This window comes from Drosophila takahashii, chromosome 3R (assembly GCF_030179915.1).
Source record: "Drosophila takahashii strain IR98-3 E-12201 chromosome 3R, DtakHiC1v2, whole genome shotgun sequence".
NCBI lineage: Eukaryota > Metazoa > Arthropoda > Insecta > Diptera > Drosophilidae > Drosophila > Drosophila takahashii.
The window spans coordinates 14,193,486-14,216,435 of NC_091681.1; the positions used below are offsets into that span (position 1 = coordinate 14,193,486).

General features: G+C 42.7%; 4 protein-coding genes across 7 annotated transcripts in view; 2 read left to right on the plus strand and 2 right to left on the minus strand.

Moving 5' to 3' along the window:
• Positions 1-70: 70 nt before the first annotated feature.
• Positions 71-2,300, minus strand: betaTub85D (beta-Tubulin at 85D). The gene is made up of 2 exons (XM_017155468.3): positions 1,908-2,300; positions 71-1,314 (listed from the first exon to the last, which is right to left on the minus strand). Exons 1-2 carry the CDS (start codon positions 2,298-2,300, stop codon positions 367-369), a joined length of 1,341 nt encoding a protein of 446 aa, XP_017010957.1. The 3' UTR covers positions 71-366.
• Task7 (TWIK-related acid-sensitive K[+] channel 7) lies at positions 2,220-4,696 on the minus strand. 2 transcript variants are annotated; one of them, XM_070217920.1, is made up of 7 exons: positions 4,556-4,696; positions 4,272-4,487; positions 4,163-4,215; positions 3,986-4,088; positions 3,852-3,913; positions 3,398-3,798; positions 2,220-3,335 (listed from the first exon to the last, which is right to left on the minus strand). In XM_070217920.1, the coding sequence occupies exons 2-7, from the start codon at positions 4,396-4,398 to the stop codon at positions 3,062-3,064; spliced, it is 1,020 nt and encodes a 339-aa protein (XP_070074021.1). In that variant the 5' UTR covers positions 4,399-4,487; positions 4,556-4,696; the 3' UTR covers positions 2,220-3,061. The 2 variants fall into 2 exon arrangements, with proteins under 2 accessions (XP_070074021.1, XP_017010959.1); XM_017155470.3 differs by having other exon boundaries at positions 4,272-4,696.
• A 465-nt stretch (positions 4,697-5,161) lies between these two features.
• On the plus strand, positions 5,162-11,366 carry alpha-Man-IIa (alpha-mannosidase 2). 2 transcript variants are annotated; one of them, XR_011418952.1, is made up of 6 exons: positions 5,162-5,383; positions 5,442-5,968; positions 6,825-8,297; positions 9,037-10,099; positions 10,704-11,082; positions 11,137-11,366. XR_011418952.1 is itself a non-coding variant. In XM_017155475.3 (5 exons), exons 1-5 carry the CDS (start codon positions 5,270-5,272, stop codon positions 10,851-10,853), a joined length of 3,327 nt encoding a protein of 1,108 aa, XP_017010964.2. In that variant the 5' UTR covers positions 5,162-5,269; the 3' UTR covers positions 10,854-11,366. The 2 variants fall into 2 exon arrangements, 1 of the variants encoding a protein (XP_017010964.2); XM_017155475.3 differs by having other exon boundaries at positions 10,704-11,366.
• Positions 11,367-12,001: 635 nt separating this feature from the next.
• The window catches only part of ps (RNA-binding protein Nova-1-like protein passilla), a 36,033-nt gene continuing 25,084 nt past the window's right edge, over positions 12,002-22,950 (plus strand). For both annotated transcript variants that reach the window (XM_017155441.3, XM_017155448.3), the window contains exons 1-2: positions 12,002-12,093; positions 13,884-14,127. The gene's annotated coding sequence lies outside the window, so the exon portion shown is untranslated. The remainder of the gene's footprint in view (positions 12,094-13,883; positions 14,128-22,950) is intronic.

Consider the following 22,950-nt stretch of genomic DNA (forward strand, 5'->3'; position numbering starts at 1 on the left):
CTGTATATACATTTTTTATATACATTTATATTTTTCTTTGTATTTCTTCCTTAAAAAAAAACAATACCCATTAGTTTTACGATGTATATGATTTATAAACGAACAGGCTTGTTAACCTAGAATTCACAGCAATTGCAACAGGAGATTAACATTTGGAAAGTCTGGGTTTATGTAAATGGGTAAAATCTCGAAACATCCAAATAGGAAATATGTACAATCGACAGGGCTTTGTATGGGAATGGTGCTAGCCGAAGAAACAGTAGATTGTGTTCGATATTATATATAATCAGTGGTCGTCCGCTAGCTATTGGGATCGTTTATCGTTGGGGATTCGTGTTCCATGTAGATGTAGGGAAATTAACTCCTTTACTCATCGCCGCCACCCTCTTCGTCCTCGTCGAACTCGCCCTCCTCGTCGGCGGTGGCCTCCTGGTACTGCTGGTACTCGGAAACCAGGTCGTTCATGTTGCTCTCGGCCTCCGTGAACTCCATCTCGTCCATTCCCTCGCCGGTGTACCAATGCAAGAAGGCCTTCCGCCTGAACATCGCGGTAAACTGTTCCGAAACTCGCTTGAAGAGCTCCTGAATGGCCGTCGAGTTGCCGATGAAGGTGGCCGACATCTTGAGACCCCTCGGAGGAATATCGCACACCGCCGTCTTGCAATTATTCGGGATCCACTCGACAAAGAAGCTGCTGTTCTTGTTCTGGATATTCAGCATCTGCTCGTCCACCTCCTTCATGGACATGCGACCCCGGAAGATGGCGGCGACGGTCAGGTAGCGACCATGACGCGGATCGCAGGCGGCCATCATGTTCTTGGCATCGAACATCTGCTGGGTCAACTCGGGAACTGTCAGGGCCCGGTACTGCTGGGATCCGCGGGAGGTGAGGGGCGCGAAGCCGGGCATGAAGAAGTGCAGCCGCGGGAAGGGCACCATGTTCACCGCCAGCTTGCGCAGATCGGCGTTCAGCTGGCCCGGGAATCGCAGGCAGGTCGTGACCCCCGACATGGTGGCCGAAACCAGGTGGTTCAGGTCACCATAGGTGGGCGTGGTCAGCTTCAGGGTGCGGAAGCAGATGTCGTACAACGCCTCGTTGTCGATGCAGTACGTCTCATCGGTGTTCTCCACCAACTGGTGGACACTCAGGGTGGCGTTGTAGGGCTCCACCACGGTATCCGACACCTTGGGCGAGGGCACCACCGAGAAGGTGTTCATGATGCGGTCGGGGTACTCCTCGCGGATTTTGGAAATCAGCAGGGTTCCCATTCCGGAGCCGGTGCCGCCACCCAGCGAGTGGGTCAGCTGGAAACCCTGTGGGATAATAGGAGAAAATTTAAAGATTAGTTTAAAAATCCTAAACTAAGCAAGCCTTTATGTCACCTTATACAGTGGCGAAAAAACTAATAGCACCACTACGTCACAGGTTCTTAATATTAAACAAATATGTGGGAAACGGGAATTTTTCGTATTTTTTCCAGTTTAGTTTCCAGTTTCCAATTTATGTTTAGTCTTACTATTTAAAACCCGTTTTGAAAAGTTAAAAAATGTGAGTAGGGTAACTAGTTAAAATTTTTTTGGGTTAGTGGTGCTATTATTTTTTTCGCAGCTGTAGCTGGCTATAAACGATACAGCGGTTTAAAGGAAATCATTGGGCTGCTGCATCGTTTATAGCTGCTAGTAATGCACACCCTAAACCTCAACCCCTTACACACAAAAAAAATCATGTTCCCGTAAAATCGATATGGCCATGTAAGTTTCACGTCATGCAAAACCCATATCGTTTTTACATGAAATAATCTTTTCGACCAGGTCAAATTTACCTGGCCCCATATCAAATTAAAAGTGATCTTAAATAATGTAAAATTGATTTACGTTTCATATCGATTTTTTTTGGGTGTACTAACCTGCAGGCAATCACAGCCTTCCGACTCCTTTCGCACCACATCCAGGACAGAGTCCACCAGCTCGGCGCCCTCCGTGTAGTGACCCTTGGCCCAGTTGTTACCGGCTCCCGACTGACCGAAGACAAAGTTGTCCGGTCGGAAGATCTGGCCAAAGGCGCCGGAACGCACCGAATCCATGGTGCCGGGTTCGAGGTCCACCAGGATGGCCCTTGGAACATATTTCGCACCGGTGGCTTCATTGTAGTACACATTGATGCGCTCCAACTGCAAGTCACTGTCGCCGTAATACGTTCCGGTCGCATCTATGCAATGCTCATCTGAGATAACCTCCCAGAATTTACCACCGATCTGGTTACCGCACTGACCGGCCTGAATGTGCACGATTTCACGCATCTTGGCAGAGACTGTCAAGAATCAATGGTTGAAAACCCGTTGGAGGAAAAGATTTTCCACAAAAAAAATAGTTGGTAAAAAAACCGAGTTATTTTTTAACAGTCTGAGGGGGCAAAAACCGGCGGTAAACTGAATATTTTAACGTATAATTTTTCAGGTTTATATTTTACACGTGTACTTGCTAGCTGATACTGAGCTGGACTGAAGTTGGTTGATACTACGTCTCCGAAGGTTCTTAGCCGGCCTACTACGACCGAAGTTTTTGAAATATATGTTCCTTCACCAAATAACAGAAATGTCAGTTGAAGGGTTTTGAGCAAAAACTTTAATATTACCTTTATTAAAACAATAAACAGATAAAATTCGAGATGGGATGGGGTTGGCGGTGCCTTAGAACCAATAGAGGTTTCTACGGTCACCAGCCAGATGATACGATTGATATTGACATGGGTGTTTTGGAGATGCCTCCTTTGTAAATGTGTATAGATGGGTGTATATTGGGATGGGTCGATTATTGCGGTTAAAAAATGTTTTTGAAATTTCTTTGGAATTTTCTAGAATTTTCCTAAAAACTTTATAATTCCCTGCCGAAATAATCGACCCATCCCTGTGTAAATATCTACGTAGGGAAGGTTCGTCTAACAACCAGTGTTTTGAGTTAACGGCGGTTGGATCTCTACAGGATGGTGGACTACAATGTGGCGATCCCTTGGCTCTGGACTCCTCTACAAGGAGGAATCCCACAGCTGGCTATACGGATATCAGACGGAGGCTCGCTTCAGGCACAGAGTGCTCTCAATAATATCCGTAGGCTGGAAATCCGGATCGACGAACTGCTCGTGGTTGAGGCACCTGGTGCCGCCCATGCAGGTGCAAGAGCACAGAGAAGCGGTCTCATCATTCTCCGTTGTATAATTATTCTCCAGCAATTTGCCGTGCATATTGTAGGTGGACTCATCATCGAAAGTCACCGGCTGGGCATTTCCGGCCAGGTTCTGGGCATCCTGCTCATCTCTCTTGGCATCCTCGGCTTGCCTGTGGTTCAAGGCCAATAAATGAATGAAATTAAAATCTTTAATAAATTAAATTCAACTCACATGGTCATGAAGCGTAGCACCAGCAGATTAATACTGGCGGCCACAACGGCCAAGCCGAAGAGGATGAAGACCAAGCTCAGAGCCACATAACCAGGTTTATTGGTCAAGGCCTGGTCGTTCTGCAGGGCCACATAGTCACCGAAACCAATGGTGGTCAGGGTGACGAAGCAGTAGTAGAAGCTATCGAAGTAGCTCCATCCCTCGTACCGGGAGAACACTGCTGCTCCAGTGGTGATAATTATTGAGGAGAGCATTCCGGTGGCCAGCATAAGATTCATCTCGGTGGCATCCGTACAGCGGGCTCCACTGGCCCTCTTTGCCCGCCTTATAATAACCGATGCGAATTTATTCAGACGTTCTCCTATCGACTGGAACATCACCAGACCCAGAGGAATGCCCACCTATAGAAGGAGATATTTATTAGACGAGAAACCAGGATCATTTCCTTACTTACCATTGCATAACCCATACAAAATGCTTTTCCCGGTATGGTGACTGGTGTGGAATGGCCATATCCTAAAATATTTAAGATCATAGGGGAATGGTAATAAAATTATAACGAATTTTAATTGAATTTAGTTTAATTACCTATCATGGCCAGGACAACGGTGCTAAAATAAAAAGCTCCAGCAAATTTCCACTGCGGTCCCGCCTTGTGTGGCTTGTTTTCAATAATAACAATTTCCATGACCTTTGAAAATATTAATTTGTCGTAAATACTATATTTAGCGTATTAAGTCAGATCTATTTAGTATTGGAACTTACCCGGAAATCCTCGTCGCTGACATTGTACTTTTTTACAAAGTTGTTCTTAACGGCTAAAATAAAAATATATTTAAATATAGTCAGAATAAAATGTAAATTAGACTTTTACCCTGTAAAAACTCCCATCTTTTGGCCTCGGTTGGGGACTCCAGAGAATCAAAAACTGCAGCTCCGATTAGAAGGTAGGTAAAAGTGCATACAACAAGGGATAGGGTTCGAACATTCTGACGCTTCATGATGAAGATAGTATTTTAAAACTTTTTCAAAGTTATCTTTTGAAATCCTTTCCACTGGCGCCTTTTTTGTTCAGGCAAAGATGCTGCGACTGACAAAATCGATAATTGTCAGCAAAACAAATACACAGCATCCACAAGAAATTGTTATTTCGCTTACAGGGGCTCGATAACAAGTGAACTGATAAATGCCATTAACTTTTTCATGTTCAAAACATTTTAAAAGTATTATTAACAAATGCCAACTGTTGAAAGTATTTTTATCCTATTTTAGATAATAATATAACCGTTATTACACAGCAGAAGCAACAGAGTCTAATGGCGCTGCCACTTGTCTCTGTTAGATAACAGTAAGGGCATTCCCTAAGCTGGAAAAATGCAGAAATGTTAAATTTTGGTCAAATGTTTAGCAAATTCAATTGTGAAAAATATAAATAGTTTAACAAACTCGAGGCTGTTGAATCGTTAAAAACTTGTTTCATTATAAAGTCGTTACCACTCTGTAACATATTAGTGCAAAGTTCAAATTACAATAATTATTTAATATTAATATTAATATTACTTTTTCTTAGCTTAATTTATAATTTACCCAAAATATGAATCCAATTTTTACAGTTACTTTTATTAAAAATATTACAGGGCAACAAAAAAGTAACATTCTTTTGTTCCAATTAGCCACTTTTAACATTCAAAATGCCGCCGAGTTGGCAGCGCCGATAGCTCAGCAAACAATCGATGCGGAGGAAAGGAAAACCTATCGGCAGCTCTGATTTGTTTATGCGAAAAAAAAAACCACGCAAGTACAGCGATTGGATTGTTGCAGTAGGCTGCTGTGTCTGTGACGTCGACTTTTCCATGCTTAATTAACCGGAAAATGTTGCGAATACGTCGGCGCTTCGCCTTGGTAATCTGCTCCGGCTGCCTGCTGGTTTTCCTCAGCCTGTACGTGATCCTAAACTTTTCGGCGCCGGCAGCCACTCAGAAAAGGGTAAATAAACGATGCTAAAACTAAATGATAAATTATAATAAACCCCTCGATCTTGCAGCCCAACTATGAGAACATAGAGAACAAGCTGCAGCAGCTGGAAAATGGCCTGCAGGAGCACGGCGAGGAGATGCGGAGCCTGAGGGCTCGATTGGCCAAAACGGCGAGCAGGGAGGAGCCAAAAAGGTCTCCACTGAAGGAGACGCGATCTGTGAAGCCCGGAAAGTGCCAGGATGTGGTCCAGGATGTGCCCAATGTGGAGGTGCAGATGCTGGAGCTGTACGATCGCATGTCCTTCAAGGACATCGATGGAGGCGTGTGGAAACAGGGCTGGAACATCAAGTACGATCCCCTGAAGTACAACGCCCATCACAAACTCAGGGTCTTCGTGGTTCCCCACTCGCACAACGATCCCGGGTGGATCCAGACCTTCGAGGACTACTACCAGCACGACACCAAGCACATCCTCTCCAATGCCCTGCGGCATCTGCACGAGAATCCCGAGATGAAGTTCATCTGGGCGGAGACCTCGTACTTTGCCCGATTCTACCACGATCTGGGCGAGAACAAAAAGCTGCAGATGAAGTCGTAAGCACGCCCTTTACATATATTGTATTAAGCTATATTTGCAAGAGACACGTAAAGCCGGTAGTTAAACTTTAAACAGTTGTTTTGTACAACAAAGGAATGCTTTTCAGCGATAATACGTAAATGCAGTGGCACGAGTTGCTTGTTTAGATTAGTATTATCTTTATGATTTCATTCATAAATAATATTGCAATATTTTCCTAAGAAACATGCATAGCTATAGGTTTTCTACGGAAGTTTATTTATTTAAACTACGTAACAGATATTCAAGCTTGATTAACTATTAGAGCCCTGCATGAATGGATTCAATGAATTATTTTACATTTTTGGTTTATATAAATGAATTAATTAGAATTTTGAGTTTATTAGAACTGAATGAATTAGAATTTTGAGTTTAATAGAAGTAAATGAATTTGAATTTTGAGTTTAGTAGAATTGAATGAATGAATGGCATGAATTCTGAAACAATTCAATCGATAACTTCTTTTGAAGAAGAAAGTACCATCATTTTAGAAATCTTATTTTCTAAGCAGTTAGCATTGACTTGTTAAAAATGTTCCACTTTTTGTTCTGAAAAGAAAGCTCAAAAAAAATTTGGCAAATTCAAAAAATTAATAAAAATGATTCAATCAATTGGAAATGAATTAGAAAAACATTCAATTTATTTCACATAGAATTGAATTGAATTAAACTAATTGGAATTTTCATGGCATAAAACCAAACCATGTGATAAAACCAAAAATTTAATGATTCACGTAGGACTCTATTAAGTACTTGATAAGCATTTCCTAGTGTGTTTGAAGGAGTACAACTTATAATTAACCATTAATTATATCAAAAATTTCTTATTTTATAGCATTGTCAAGAGTGGACAATTGGAATTCGTCTCTGGCGGCTGGGTGATGCCGGACGAGGCCAACTCGCACTGGCGCAACGTGCTGCTGCAGCTGACCGAGGGCCAGACGTGGCTGAAGCAGCATCTAAATGTCACGCCGACTGCCTCGTGGGCAATCGATCCGTTTGGCCACAGCCCCACCATGCCGTACATCCTGCAGAAGAGCGGCTTCAAGAACATGCTCATCCAGCGGACGCACTATTCGGTGAAGAAGGAGCTGGCCCAGCAGCGCCAGCTGGAGTTCCACTGGCGGCAGATATGGGATACCAAAGGGGACACCGCTCTTTTCACCCACATGATGCCCTTCTACTCGTACGACATCCCGCACACTTGTGGTCCGGATCCCAAGGTGTGCTGCCAGTTCGATTTTAAGCGCATGGGCGCCTTTGGTTTGAGCTGCCCCTGGAAGGTGCCGCCGCGAGCCATCGACGATGCCAATGTGGCCTTTCGATCGGATCTGCTGGTGGATCAGTGGAAGAAGAAGGCCGAGCTGTATCGCACGAACGTCTTGCTGATTCCCCTGGGCGACGACTTCCGCTTCAAGCAGAACACCGAGTGGGATGTGCAGAGGGTGAACTACGAGCGGCTGTTCGAGCACATCAACAGCCAGGCGCACTTCAATGTGCAGGCGCAGTTCGGCACGCTGCAGGAATACTTCGATGCAGTGCGACAGACGGAGAAGGCGGGATTGGTGGAGTTTCCCACGCTCAGCGGCGACTTCTTCACCTATGCCGATCGCTCGGATAACTATTGGAGTGGGTACTACACATCGCGGCCGTACCACAAGCGCATGGACCGCGTTCTGATGCACTACGTCCGTTCGGCAGAGATGCTCTCCGCTTGGCATTCGTGGGATGGCATGGCGCGCATCGAGGAGCGCCTGGAGCTCGCACGCAGGGAACTGTCTCTGTTCCAGCACCACGATGGCATTACTGGCACCGCCAAGACGCATGTGGTGATCGACTACGAGCAACGCATGCAGGAGGCGCTGAAAGCCTGCCAAATGGTGATGCAGCAGTCTGTCTACCGCCTGCTTACCAAGCCCTCCATCTACAGTCCGGACTTTAGTTTCTCGTACTTCACGCTGGACGACTCGCGCTGGCCGGGATCCGGTGTGGAGGACAGTCGAACCACGATTATTTTGGGCGAGGATATACTGCCCTCCAAGCATGTGGTGCTGCACAACACTCTGCCTCACTGGCGGGAGCAGCTGGTGGACTTCTATGTGTCCAGCCCGTTCGTGAGTGTCGCCGATCTGGCCAACAATCCGGTGGAGGCTCAAGTGTCGCCTGTATGGAGCTGGCACCACGACACGCTCACCAAGACCATCCACCCACAAGGCTCCACCACCAAGTATCGCATCATCTTCAAGGCCCGGGTGCCGCCCATGGGTCTGGCCACATACGTTTTGACCATCTCCGAGTCCAAGCCAGAGTAAGTACGACTTTACTTTTCTTATTTTATAAATAGATATTCATTCTTTGGAATGGTTTCATCACTAACTTATTTTACCAAGTTCCATAATAATAAAAAATTGTGATAAATTCCGTTTCATTTGAACAATTCCTGTATAACTTGTATTGATTCATTGTATGTACGATCAGTTACTTTTTAATTGCTTTTCAGTGTTTGAGCTAATGTGACATAAATGAAAACAATATTTAAAAAAATTGATTTTTTTGCTTTCTGTCAGCATGACCAAACTTTTATCTCTTCATTTACCAGATGCCTCGATCGGCTTGAGGCTTTATGCAGAGGGTATAATGATTTCTATAAGTCAGAACCGACCGGATCGGAAACAAAACGTTAAAAAATTCTTGCTTCCGTGCTTTTTAAATAATACCTTCTACTTTTGGGAATATTATTTATTAAATATTTCTGCATTTCGAATTAAATTTTTAAATAATCGGATTACTATATCATATAGCTGCCATAGGAACGGTCGGAAAATTAAATGGAAATTAGGAGGAAAAAACGATATCTTTGTTGATTTATATTACATTCTTTTCCTTTCGTATCGAAATCAGCTGAAATTTTGATTGTTGTAACATATTATATAACAAGTAAATCTAAATTTAATGTTTGTGTAAGTTAATAGGAATAATGTGCAAGGGTTTAGCTTTCTTTCTTGTTTCATTTCACTCTAAAACTAACATTCTGATCTTACCCACAGACACACCTCGTACGCCTCGAATCTCTTGCTGCGCGCCAATCCGGCTTCCGTGCCTTTGGGTCAATATCCGGAGGATGTGAAGTTCGGTGAGCCTCGCGAGATCTCGTTGCGGGTGGGCAACGGCCCCACGCTGGCATTTTCGGAGCAGGGTCTGCTCAAGTCCATCCAGCTGGCCCAGGACAGTCCGCATGTGCCGGTGCATTTGAAGTTCCTCAAGTATGGCGTTCGAACGCATGGCGATCGTTCCGGAGCCTATCTGTTCCTGCCCAACGGACCGCCCACGCCCTTCCAGCTCAACCATCCGGTGGTGCTGGTGACCAAGGGCAAACTGGAGTCGTCGGTGAGCGTGGGCCTGCCGAGTGTGGTGCACCAGACGATAATGCGCGGCGGAGCACCGGAGATTCGCAATCTGGTGGACATAGGCTCGCTGGACAACACGGAGATCGTGATGCGTTTGGAGTCGCACATCGACAGTGGCGACATCTTCTACACGGATCTCAATGGGCTGCAGTTCATCAAGCGCCGCCGTCTGGACAAGCTACCCCTGCAGGCCAACTACTACCCAGTGCCCTCGGGCATTTTCATCGAGGATGCCAATATGCGAATCACTCTGCTTACGGGTCAACCGCTGGGTGGCTCTTCGCTGGCCTCGGGTGAGTTGGAGATCATGCAGGATCGACGCCTGGCCAGCGACGATGAGCGTGGCCTGGGACAGGGAGTTTTGGACAACAAGCCGGTGCTGCACATCTATCGCCTGGTGCTGGAGAAGATTAACAGCTGTGCGCGGCCGTCGGAGATGCATCCCGCTGGTTATTTGACCAGTGCCGCCCACAAGGCCTCGCAGTCACTGCTGGACCCACTGGACAAGTTTATATTCGCCGAAAACGAATGGGTCGGGGCACAGGGTCAGTTTGGCAGCGATCATCCTTCGGCGCGTGAGGATCTGGACGTGACCGTCATGCGACGACTGACCAAGAGCTCGGCCAAGGCGCAGCGCGTGGGCTACGTCCTGCACCGCACCAATTTGATGCAATGCGGCATCCCGGAGGAGCGCGCCCAGAAGGTGAGCCATTAAAACGATCTCGCGAATTCTTTAGGATTTTATTTTATAATATAGTATGTAAACCGTTTAAATCTTAGCTCATTAGAACGATTCCGCGAATTCTTTAGGATTTCAATTTTTAATATAGTATGTAAACCGTTTAAATCTAAGCCCATTAGAACAATATCGCGAATCCTTTAGGATTTTAATTTTTAATATAGTATGTAAACCGTTTAAATCTAAACCCATTAGAACGATCTCGCGAATTCTTTAGGATTTTAATTTTTAATATAGTATGTCAAAATCTAAGCCCATTAAAACGATCTCGCGAATTCTTTAGGATTTAAATCTTTAATATAGTATGTAAACCGTTTCAATCTAAGACCTTTAGAACAATCTCCCGAATTCTTTAGGATTTTAACTATTAATATAGTATGTAAACCGTTTAAATCGAAGCCCATTAAAACGATCTCGCGAATTCTTTAGGATTTTAATTATTAATATAGTATGTAAACCGTTTAAATCTAAGCCCTTTAATTCGATCTCGCGAATTCTTTAGGATTTTAAGTTTTAATGTAGTATATAAAAACTCTAAATCTAATTCCTCCCCATTTTTGCCCCACAGTTGGATGTGTGCCACTTACTGCCGAATGTGGCGAGGTGCGAGCGCACGACCCTTACCTTTCTGCAGAATCTGGAGCTGATGGACGGCATGGTGGCGCCGGAGGTGTGCCCCATGGACACCGCCGCCTATGTGAGCAGCCACACCAGCTGATCGCCGCGTGTCCTCAAAAAGGATGAAGGGAGGAACCCGGAAGAAAAGCGACTAAAGGACAACCTATGAATCTCGGACGCTAACTCACTGCAATACAGGCAATCTTCGTTTAATGTTCAACTCAAGCACTGACTGCACCGAAAGACGTAATGCGTAATCCAAACTACGTATCATTTATTTATTCAAGCTTCCACACGAGGGTTTGGAAATTCGATCCTATGACGCAGCGGTGTGTTTTTTTGCACCCCTTTTGTGACTACACATTTTACTTTGTTTCCCCTAGGTTTTTACGTTTTTTGTGATATCCCTCCAGTTCCACAGCAAGCAATACTTTTCTGTCTTCGATATCCTGACCTGGATATTCCTATGCCTAAAATCATTGAATCGTAACTATAACTAACGTTTAACTGTAATGTAGGCTTAGTGTTAATGACGCAACTGCAAAGGCAATGATATTAATCTTGACGTTTGTTTTTTACGAATCGAATAAATTGAGTCTCATTTTAGAATCGACTTTTAAGTGCTATTCTAAAGTAAAAATATAAAAAACTTGTTTATTTTAATGGGTAATAATGGCAATCAAAATGACATCAATTCAAAGATAAAAAAAATATTTTTTTTAATTTGAAAACTTGATAATTTTTTAAGAACAAATATTTTACAGCGTTTTTAACATTTTATGTAAAGCCTGTTGATTAAAACAAGCAACACAAAGTTTAGTCTTGAGATGATTTCATTCTGGCTTTGGATTATGAAACGGATTTTAAGAAAACTAATTAAAGTCATAATCATGAGTTATAGTTTTAGTGGTTGGAAAACAGAGTGCAATCTTATCAGCGCCAGTGCGGTACTGTTATTGCCAGAATGACCTACAGAGATACTGGGAGAGGAAAATGGAGGCAATTGGAAAGAAAAATTCACAGTGGAAATCCGGATTGAGCGTAAAGTGGTTGTTTTCGGAGAGAATCGCTGCGCAGTTTTTCCTCTCTCTCTCTCGCGCGCTCTCTCTCCTTTTCTGTTAAATCCAAAACGGGCAACGAAAGCAAAACCGAATTGTATCTGCGAGATACTTGCGCTCTCGCGCTCTCCCTCTCCCGCTCTCTTTAACGACCATCGGAATTTTCTGTACAGAAACAGAAATCTCAGCGGGCTCGCTGTTTTCAAGTTTTGAATCCGCATTTCAGTTCAGTTGGATTTCAGTCACAGTCAGAGCGTCAGATTCAGATCATCGTGGTCGCCAGTGAGTTTGTTTATATGTTTGTTGGTGCCTGTGTGTTTGCTTGTCAAGTTCTGCAACAAAAACAAGGCATCTAAACAAAAGTGGTTCAAAACAATTAAGAAGAATAAAAAGCAACCAAAAAAATACGAAAAAAAAGCACAGTGTCGTTTAAATCGCAGCGTAACTGCAGCTCTTGTTGTTGTTGTTGTTCAAAGCGGACTGGAATTTAATTAAATTAAATTAAATCATGTACGAATGCGAGTGTGTGTGTGTGTCTAAGCTGCGTTCTTGAGTTGTTCTTTTTCTAAGTTCTTTTTTTCGTGGCGTGTATCTGTGTGCGCGTGTTCGTTTGCTGGTGTGCGTGTGCTTTTTGTGAACTACGTTTTGTTTCAATGCCAAAAAGTATCTATGCCCTGGCATGTGCGCTCTCTCCATCTCCCTCTCTCTTTCGCTCGCTCATGCTGGTTACATAAATACTGGTAGAAGAGGAAGAGGCGGAGAAGCAGGAGGAGGAGGAGGAGGCGACTGAAATTGAAATACAAATTCAATTAACACCTGAAAACGGAAAGCCAACTGGAACACACTGGTCTGATTGGACGAGCAAGGGGGAAACATGTGTTTGATTTTCCAACTAGTCGAGTCTTCATCTTATCCCTTTTAAATGTTAGAAGCAAAGCTCCTTGAAAGAAGAAACAGAGGAATGTGGAAAAAGAGCAGGAGAACCAAAACGAGAACGAGAACACCAAAAAAACGAAATTAACGACGTCACATAAAAGTGTGTCAAAGCAGCAGCTCACGCACACCAGCGTGGCCCATTTTGTATCTGTGTGAAGCTTTGGCTCTCTCTTGCTCTCTCTCTCCGTCCCTCTCTTTCGCTGATAAAACGCAACGCACACAGCGCGTATACATAATTTATATATTTATTTAAATGTTTTTCGTTTGCATGGTTTGAACAACGAGTTTTTCTCGTTATTCTAAGGCTGTCCCCCTTTGTTTCTCTCTCTCCGCGGCATATGGCATTGCTCAATTATTATGTCATAAACATTTTGAATGGCAAATATGCGATAGAAGTTCAATTCGTTCAAGGCAATATTGTTTTTGAAGCTTTTTGGCTTTTGGCGCAGGAAATGCAAAAGTCGACAAAAGTGTGCGTGTGTGTGCAGGAACGTGCAGCAATTTTCCAACGTTTGCATGAAAAACCTAGTGCCCTAATAAGCGAAACGCGAGAGAGAGAAAAGCCCAGCGAGAGGAGAGAGAGAGCTTGCAACCGAATCGTGAGAGGAGCAGTTTTCCCGCACTCGAATTTAAAAATCAATGTAGAAAATGCGCGCAAAGCGGACAAAGAAAACATACACTCACTCGAATGTTAGACAGAAATGTGATCGGACGGGCACGTGTACGTGGCACACAGATACGAAAGAGCAAGAGAGCTGTAGAGAGCGGAATATTTAATCGGGAAAAGAGAGCTTCACTTCCATTCGCTCGCTCAGCTGCTCAACGCAAACTTAACGTTAGATTTTTAGAATCAAAAAAAGCACGCTGAGACAAAGACGCGCACGAAAACTGAACGGAAAAACGGAAAAGGCAAAGGCGGATGAAGCAGCGCAAAGGAGAGGCGTAAGCAGGCGCTAAAAAATATTTTAAAATATATCAAAAAACATTGCGCTTGGCTTCGAAATTCGCGAAATAAATAATCTAATCCGAGTGTGACTGTGTGTGTGTTTGTTTAAAACCCAAGCAACAACAACAACAAAAGCAGCAGAACAACAAAAACCCAAAAACCATAATAAAAAACCTCTAATCAAATTCAGGATCCACTACAACAACAACAAAAACCACTGTCGCGTCTCCAAATGAAACAATAATTGAATAATTGAATTACCCAATAAAGAAAACAAAAAGCAAAGCGAATAACGGGTTGAAAGTTTAAAAAAAGTAAGCCAGTCGAGGAGATATTATATCCGCACATCAGCGTTTAAAGTACCATATATAGTTGTTCTTATCTATACCCACACTCAATTAATTGCAGCTGAATGCACGACTCCTTGCAGAAAGGTGAATATATTTCAAACTAGTCATAAGATCTTGGATTAAGCATAGTTTAGCATAAGGCAGGGTGTGTCCATCGGTTTGGGTTCTCTACATTTTGAAGATTTAAAGTCCGGGCAATATATGTTTTGAATACAGAAGAAATATTCTAAAACTTGAACTTTTTTGTTATCTTTTTTCCTCAAAGCAAAGTATAAAAAAACTTTGAAAAAGTAATAAAATATTTTTGTTGACTCATTAAAAAATTTCTTTTCTACAAGTCTTTAGTTTTTTTGAGTCATGACTCTAAGATGTTTTCTAATGCTTATAATAAATTCGACCTCTAGAAGTTCGAGTTGCGGAGGTTCGACTGTATTTAAAGTTTTCCCATTTTGCGCAACCGAATGAAATGGCTTTCGAGCATATTTACGAGTGCGGGGAATGGGAATGGCTATATTCATAGATGGTATGAATATGTACTACTGATTGCCCGATCTCTCGGTCTCGACTCTCTCTCTCTTTCTCCCCCTATATCTCTCGTCCGTTCTCTCCATCTGGCATGCTAATCAAAGTCGCAGCTCATCTCCACCTCCCAACGCCCCCTTGCGTTTATCTGCTCATCAATTTGCTCGTTTCATAGCCTAACCCGACACTTGATTCTAGTTTTGTACTTTTTTCCTTCCCCCAGCTGCTGTTAAATGCAAATAGGCATTAAATTGTCCGCTTGTCTGTCGTTTCGTTTCATTTGCATTCACACCGACGACCTCTCCTCCTCCTCCAGCCACCTGCCCCGCCCCCTCCTCCACCGCCCCCGTTGCGCAATTTGGTGGGGCAGCTCGTATGTGGGTTAAACTGCTGCCACGGCTGCTGCTGCACCACTGGCAAATCTACAGAAAACAGAAACGGAAAAAGGAGGAGGAGGTGGAGAAGGAGGTGCAGTACACGGAGAGAAATAGCAATAGAAAAGTATAGAAGAACATTTTTTTAATTTGAATACTTTTCGCTCAGCTGTTTGCAGCTGATTTTCGTTAAGGGTGCAGTGTGAACGCAGCTTTTGCGAAATAAGGTCACACTAGACAAACGGGAGTTTAAGGACTTTGTTGCGCTTTTGTTTCTAAATATCTTCTTATTCTCCCGAGTAAGTACTCTCTTCTGAATTTTTTTTATTCTCAAAATCAGTCCCCCTATTGAACCTCTAGTATCAGGTCCATTTTGACCCCGTTTTTCGCTGTGCAAAAGTTGCAGGGGGACAAAATAACTGGGAAAAATTAACCCAAAACGAAACGAGAAAAGGTTTATGTAAACAAGCGCGCACACACACGGGCCTACACACACACACGTACACACTCTTACCCACACAGCCGCACTGGGCCGCGTTCATGCAAAAGGCACGAAACTGCTGTTAACCTATTTGCCGTAATGGTTACGGCGGTGATTTCGACCCGGAGACTCTCTCGGCTCGGCTAATAAGCCGAGAGTCCGAGCCCCATTTTCGAGTCGAGTCGATTAAGGGCCCCCCAACCAAACCGAACAAAACTGAAGTGCAAAACTGCAAACTTGGCGGTAAACTAAAGTGCCTGATGTTCTAGGAAAATTTCAAAGCCTACGAAATTGCTTCGCAAAAAAAGAAAAACGAAATAAGGTTGAATGAATCACTCGAAGATCAGAATCTCAGAGACCGCGACGTAGTAATTTACAGGGGTTGAAATTGTGGCCACCACAAGTTTTCCACATGGAAGCTGTCAAAGGAACAACTGCGTGCGGAGTTTCTATTATTTTGGGGTGTTCCTATTATTCACTAACCATTATATGGAAACCACATTCTTATACACTCTGGTACACATCCATAGTTCCGGTTAGGCGGCATTTCGAATCTTAAGTAGCTTAAAACTGGCCAATATGAAATTTATTTTTAGAGTGCCATATACTTTTTTTATTCTCGTTAATGATTACCAGTAATTTTAATGACAGAAAATCCCCTTTCTTACTAAACTTGTATTTGCTTTATCATGTTGTATTTTTAATATCTTTTTATAATACTTTTGATTAATTGAAGCTTAAAGAATTTTAATGAGCTTGACTTGAAATATTTGTTTATTTCTGTTTAGTTGTTCACTGTACAAAACGTCTGTAAAGTATTCCTTGCCGATAATCAGCATCTTTAGGTTTCCAATAATATTTTTTTTATTAATCAGCTAATGGGGTCAGACCTGTTGTTTAGCTTTTGATCATCTCTAATCCACCTGGTAAAACCCCCCCAACTTCTCGACCTTGCCGTGCCGTGTCCATACATATTCAACGAATTTTTAATTGCCACCAATGCCTGGGCATATCGCTTGGCAAACCATCGACTGGGCGGTAATTGCCGCCTCAGTTAATTGGCTGCATCAATTGAAAGCTATTGGAGGTAGAGCCGCAGTAAAAACAATTACCCATCCATCGACTTTGACGCCGTTCAAGTTCACAGCGCGTCATCGAGTGAAAACAAAAAAGCACACCACAACAAATTACTTGCATTTGTAATTATGGAAACAAAAAAAAAATACAAGTATTTTTTACTCGGGCGTCTTCAATTGAATTACTGTTAATGAAATGTCTCTGCCTCGAATGACGTAACAATTTACAAAGCAGCAAAATGAGCAAAGCAAACAGAAAAGCAAAACAGAAACAAGCCATCAGCAATAAGTGAAAACAAAGGAGGGCTAAGCAATAACAATAAGCAATAATCTTGAAGAATTTTCTGCCAAGCAAAATACATAATAGCCATAATAAGAATCGGCGAGAGAGAGGCAGATAGGGTGAAAGAAAGAGACGGCAATGTAGGTCTGGCAATTCATTTTGCAGGTGAGGATGGCAAAACGATGTGCATTCCGTAGCTCAAGCGAAACCATGTTGTTGTCGCCAGGGATGCGTAGTATCTAGTCAAGTTTTTTTTGGTAATATCTCAACCTATAAATATAAAAAAGGCATCAAAATATATAGTTAAAGTTTATTAGCTTTCAAATGGTACAGAAAGGCACATTTGTTTCGGACTCTAAAGAATTCGCGCACCTATTTCCGCCTCCAGATCTATTTAAACCTTTCGCATCACTGATTCTGCATCATGTTGCTGCCGTGCTGTTGCTGTTGTAGCTGCAACATATGTACAAATAGGTTTAAAGGGTGGAAAGGGCCCAAAAGCCAAGGGGGCTGGCGAATGAATTACATTGTCGCCTGCCAGCATCGATTCTGGCTAAATTGGGACGCTGTTTGTCGCCATCTCTTGGCTCGCTCGCTCTCTCTCTCTCTTTCCGCCTCTCTGTAGCCATCTCTTTCGGCCATTCTGGCTGCCAAAAGAGCTTCTGCCTTTTCTTCTGCCTTAGCTGCAAAGCATAAAAACCGTTGTTGGCCTGGCAAAGTGCAGCAGCAGTAGTCGTAGTACAAAAACTGTCGCCTGGCTCGCCAACAACTGGGGCAATTTTTAATTAAAATGCCAAAAATAAAGCACACCAACAAATATTTGTTTCATTGTCAGCTAGGGTTGTCAAGTAATTTGATTTAATATTTCTCTTTGACTTGTGCCATATTGAAAATGAAAAGTAATCACAGATGGGGCTTTCCTTGGGGCAAAAAGCTGGCCACAAGTTGACTCGAGGCCAAGAAACAAGATCTTCTATATATAGAGGTATTTGCCTTAAATTAGATCTGTCATTTTAAGAGCACTGTGTAGTGGGGAAAAGATGATATATGGTCTTCATAAAAATACGACTTAATTTAAAAAGGTAAAATAATGTAGAATCTTTTTATTTCAGACTATTCTAGGTTTTTCAAGTTAAACTATCCCTTCCTAACATTTCTACATTTGAGGCATTAATTATTCGAAGATTTTCCGATTTTCCAATTTCCCCCAAAGTGGTTCATTAGATGGGGGAAACCATTGACACGTTTATGGCAGCTAACCAGGCAACCGTAACACCAGGTCAGAACACTTGAGCATGCCTGAGGACCTGGGGGAGGAATTCGGGATGGAAAAGGGGAGTGGAGAATTGAGGGGAATCGAGAGAATCCGCCCATCGACCTGCTCACTTGTTTACTTCGACTTGCCATAAGTTCTTTGTGTTTGACTTAGTCTTTTGTGGCTGTCGTGTTGCCATTTGACTGCCTTCTGCCTTCTGCTTCTGCCTTCGCCTTTATTTATGGATAATTCATAGACGCACCTTGGCTGAGGCACCTGCAAACACGAATTCGATTTGATTGGAATCGCTGCTGCGGCTGCCAATCCCCTCCCCCCAAGCAAACCAACCCAAACCCATACCAAACCATATTGACGAGCGACCTAGCGACATAGTTTCGCAGTTTGGCTTCGCTGCCCCCAAGTAATTTACATATAGACTCACACAGATACTCACACCAGCTGCATGTCTGCCTTTACGCCTTTGTTGTTGCTGCTGCTGCTGCTGCTGTCTCTTGGCCTAATTGTGAGCTTTTGATTTTGTTTTCATGGGAAGCCCCGGCATTCGCCGTCCGTGTCTCTCTGCGGATTTCGCTTGGCTCAGCGTTGCATATTTTCCCCACCTTGGATGGAAATGGATGTGTGTTCCTCTTTTTTCTTCTCTCCAATGTAGATTCTCATAGGGCCATAGCCAGTATTTATATTTGGCCATATTACGTTGCTTAACCTTCACCCATTTATGCCACGAAAATACCATGGAAAGCCAAGAGAGAGAGAGAGAAAAAAATGAAAGAAGTCACGGGGAAAAGCGCAGCATTTTTGGAGTGTACGACTAAATATAGTATATGGCCATGTAGATGTACAGATAAATGTGGCTATATATTTATTTATATGCACTTTACAGATAAATTCATATTTATAGACAGACGGTGGCTGCTGCATTTGATGGTGGTAACACGTCGATGGGCTAGGAACACGTTGCGTATACGCAACGTATACTCCATTATGCAACGCACATAATCAGCGCTAATGTGAAATTCTAATTTCATTTGCTTTACTCATTAATAATTATAATTACACGGGCTGGCAGCTAAAAAACACAACCAAAACCCACCAGCTGTGCTTCCTCCAGCTTTGACTCCTGCCTGATTTTCTGTTGACTCGACACAAATAGGCGCTCGCTCGTCTGATATTTATAACAAACACACGCAGCACACATCATGAACTCGTACATATCAAATATGGGCTAAACAAAAGAGAGAACTCTGAGCCGAGTCAACGAAATCTAAAGCCGAAATCCAAAAGCAGCTTACTCCACTCCACCAAAGGCAGGGAAAAACTAAAGTGGTCGAGGGTTTAATGCCCTTACAGTTCAGGGTTTTAAGAAAATTTTTTTCAGAAAACAGCTTAAAGAAATTGAAATATATAATAACAAAATTAATAACAAATTGTTATTCCAAAAAAACTTGTTAATTATCAACAGGCTTTAATTCATATAATAATTTTCAATGAATCCTTTTTGATCATTATTATTTAGTACAGATTATTTAGAAATTCGAATATTAAAGCAATATTTAAAGATAAAATGTATTTCATTATTTACTATTTTAAAAGAACTTGTTAATTTTTAATAGGATTAATTCGTATATTTTTTTCAAAGAATTCTTTTTGATTTAATCTTTTATATTATGCAATTATAATAACGAATTAATTAGTACAGATTAAAAGGGATTCTAAACTATTTCAAATCAGGTATTATTTTTCTCTCTGTGCCGAATGAGTGGCAAGCTCGGTGACATCCTGGAGCTACCCTTAAAAAATGTGGCTCGTAAAAAGCAGCAAATATGGGCTGGTTTGATGGTTGCTCTGGGGTATGAAGTGGGATGTGGGGTTCTTTCTGGCTCGCAATGAGCATAAATTATGCGCACAAAAGGCAAGACGCTGGAGAGCAGGGATTCGGAATTGAGGGGGTTTTCCTGGCGGGGGTTTTCCAGGCGCCAACGACAAACACGCTCTTTTTTTTCGTTTTGCACTCGGGTACTTAGCCAGCTTGCGTAGACAACGGCGATGTTTGTTAGCCAACAATGGGGAAACCCTTTTTCTCCCGGTTGCCACCCCCTCGACCCCCTTGGACCTTTGTTCGATCCGCATCCTGGGGGTCAGTGGGCGGTCCTTTCGTATCGCGTGCCTCGTTATTGATTTTCGCTTTCATTTTTCATGTGGCATGCGAGGCAACAGGAAGAACAAGCAGAGCAACAACCAATAATTGTACATACGCCTGCCCCGCTGCTTACATATGCGGCAAAAGTTTTCCCTTTTTTCCGTCCCGCTCCCGAGGAAAAACGCACCAAAAGCAAACTACTGGACAGGGGCAAACATAGGGGCGAAAACTCATTTGACAGAAGACGACGACAGCCAAGTCGACTCATCCAAAAAAAAAAAGAAAGAAACGTGCCGCCAAAGTCAATGAGGTCGCACCTCGCCCACTTCCTCCCACTCGGGCTTCTTTTTTTGGCTTTATTTTCCTGCCCGGAGCATTCAGCTTTCAGTTCACATCAGCCTCTCATCCGCGGTGTCCTCATTCACATTTACCAGCTGGTTAAATATGCGTCGTCGTGTTTACCTTTTTGTGCCAGCGATGTCCTTGCCGGCGGCTTTAAAGTCCTGCCTGCTGCTCATAATAAAGTCTGGCTATAAGGAGTTTGCCCTCCTTCACAGTCCTCTTATTCCATTTGTATATATGAAGTATGTATGTGCCTCCATCTTCTTTATGGCTTATGACATTTGCGCCTTTGTTGTATTTGCATTCGTGTCGATGTTGCCTTCATTTTGCCTCCTTTGTCAACTTCCGCTAATGCTAAGCTCCACCGAGTTCCCAGTGCCACGCCCCCTCTTTATCCTTAAGGGGGGAGGAAGGGGGGGGGGGGCGGTAAAAACCCAGTGACTCTGGACAGTTATCCAAACCGCCAGGCTGAGTGACCCACACTTATCCGCCTGCGCCATTGTTCCTTTTGATTTTATTTTTGTTGCCCCATTTTTCGGTACTTTCCGGATGCCCAACTCTCCTGCCCCGATTTCTATACATAATATAGGGGATATATATAGATAGACCTGTGTTGTCAACCCATTTGGGCTGACTGCAATTATGAATTTGGGGCAATTGTTTGGTGTGCGCTCGGATGGCTTTGATTTGAGCCAAGAGTTGCCGGTCGTGATTAGGCCATTTCGTTGTAAAGGACTTGTCCGTTGGGTTAGATTACAGCCGGCAGATATACGTATATGCCATATGACTTTTAACAAGTGAACAGCCAAACTGAGTGGCATATCGTTTTATCTGATGACACCATTGGGAGATTGATGAGCACATAACACTGGGATTGCAGCCCTATGACAAGTGTCATTGAATTTAGTAAATCCGATTTACTCATTGGGGCCTTAGTTTGAGCTTAGCTTTTTGAAGTCCAGAATTTAGTCACGACTCGAACAGGTCCGGTTCTCGAGTGAGTCACCATTTTGTATCGCCACCTGATCGTAGGCGATCGCTCTCCCCTTTCGAGGCCATTACTCACCCACTATATATCAATTTTTCAACATCATTGTCCCCCGCTGTGGAAAAGCCTTTTCCAAACTCGAAGACTCGCTGACAAGCCAAACAAATGAAACATTCTCAGATTAGCAATGTCAATGTTGCTTCGGAAATGTCGGGATAAATTGCCTTTGGCCTTTGTCATCAAAAACTGAGGATGCCCGTTTCCTTGAGGAGCAGGCAAAGATTTATCGCACATGATATTTGTCAAAACGGCGAGATAAAGATACACAAATACACACACTCGCTGATAGATACAAAACTGCTGTCAGCGGATTTGTGTGCTGAGCCTATGAAAAGACGATAAATGAGCCTGAATTGAACAAACAAAGACGATGGCCCAACAAATGAGCCGGGGATTTCGGGCCCTCGAAAGAGGTTATCGCCGGCACTTGTGGCTTAGTTATACACACTCTTAAAAAAATGTATTTTAAAGTTGGGAAAATTTAGAAATTTCTTTAAAAAACACTTTGAAATTAATGAGACCATAATATATCTAACTATTTAAATTTTATTAATAGAAAATTTATATTTTTTCATATTTTCTAAACAAAATGATACATTCTTCCGACACTTTTGGATTAATTCTCAATCTTAAAGAAAATGTAAAAAACGCAAGAAATTTCTAAGATCTCAAAATCTTTAAAATCGATAAAATTATTTTGTTTTCTGTTAGTTTGTTATTTTTACATATTTTGTAATAAATATTAAATAGAATATTACTTTTAATATTTCTCCTGTTTTTTTTTTCAAAAAATAAATATTGAATGGAATATTACTCTTAATAATCCTTCTGTTTTTTTTCTTCCAAACTTAAAGTTAGTGTTTTTAATCAGTTTATCAACAGATAGTTTCTCAGTTTAATGGTTAGTATTTTGGAGAGTGCTCTTAAGATCCGAAGATGGCCAAAACTTAAAGTTTTATCAGCGTCGAGGCGTCTGAGACACGGCCGAGTCAACAAAAACAAAACAATTAAGCGAACGACAGTGGGAGTGGGATCGAGCGATGGAGAGAGGGAGAGGGCGAGCGAGCAAAGTGCAGCACATAGCGTAAACTATTTACTGATAAGAGTATGACTACACATACACATGAAGTCGAGAGAGCTCTGAAAACGGCTGAGCAAACACTTGCAAACTCGACAGTTTGTAGATAAAGTATCTGCCAGATACTCTCACTCTCCTCTCCCACATGCTCTCTCCTTCTCCTTGTCCCCCTCCCTCCACCGACTATCGCTTTGGACAGGCTCTCTCCCTCGCTCTCTCTCTCACTGGCAAGTGTTTGAATCTCGTAGATACTTTGGCCTGCCCGCCTCGGAAACCCATTTCGTTTTTAA

Bases quoted from the DNA above. Each gene is read 5' to 3' on its own strand.
- Task7 (XM_070217920.1), bottom strand. From the start codon at position 4,398: ATGAAGCGTCAGAATGTTCGAACCCTATCCCTTGTTGTATGCACTTTT. The intron at 4,216-4,271 runs GTAAAAGTCTAA...TTTTTATTTTAG, and splicing joins AAGATGGGAGTTTTTACAGG to CCGTTAAGAACAACTTTGTA. The intron at 3,799-3,851 runs GTAAGTAAGGAA...CTCCTTCTATAG, and splicing joins TTTGTATGGGTTATGCAATG to GTGGGCATTCCTCTGGGTCT.
- alpha-Man-IIa (XM_017155475.3), top strand. From the start codon at position 5,270: ATGTTGCGAATACGTCGGCGCTTCGCCTTGGTAATCTGCTCCGGCTGC. The intron at 5,384-5,441 runs GTAAATAAACGA...TCGATCTTGCAG, and splicing joins CGGCAGCCACTCAGAAAAGG to CCCAACTATGAGAACATAGA. The intron at 8,298-9,036 runs GTAAGTACGACT...TCTTACCCACAG, and splicing joins ATCTCCGAGTCCAAGCCAGA to ACACACCTCGTACGCCTCGA.
- betaTub85D (XM_017155468.3), bottom strand. From the start codon at position 2,300: ATGCGTGAAATCGTGCACATTCAGGCCGGTCAGTGCGGTAACCAGATC. The intron at 1,315-1,907 runs GTTAGTACACCC...ATTATCCCACAG, and splicing joins AAGGCTGTGATTGCCTGCAG to GGTTTCCAGCTGACCCACTC.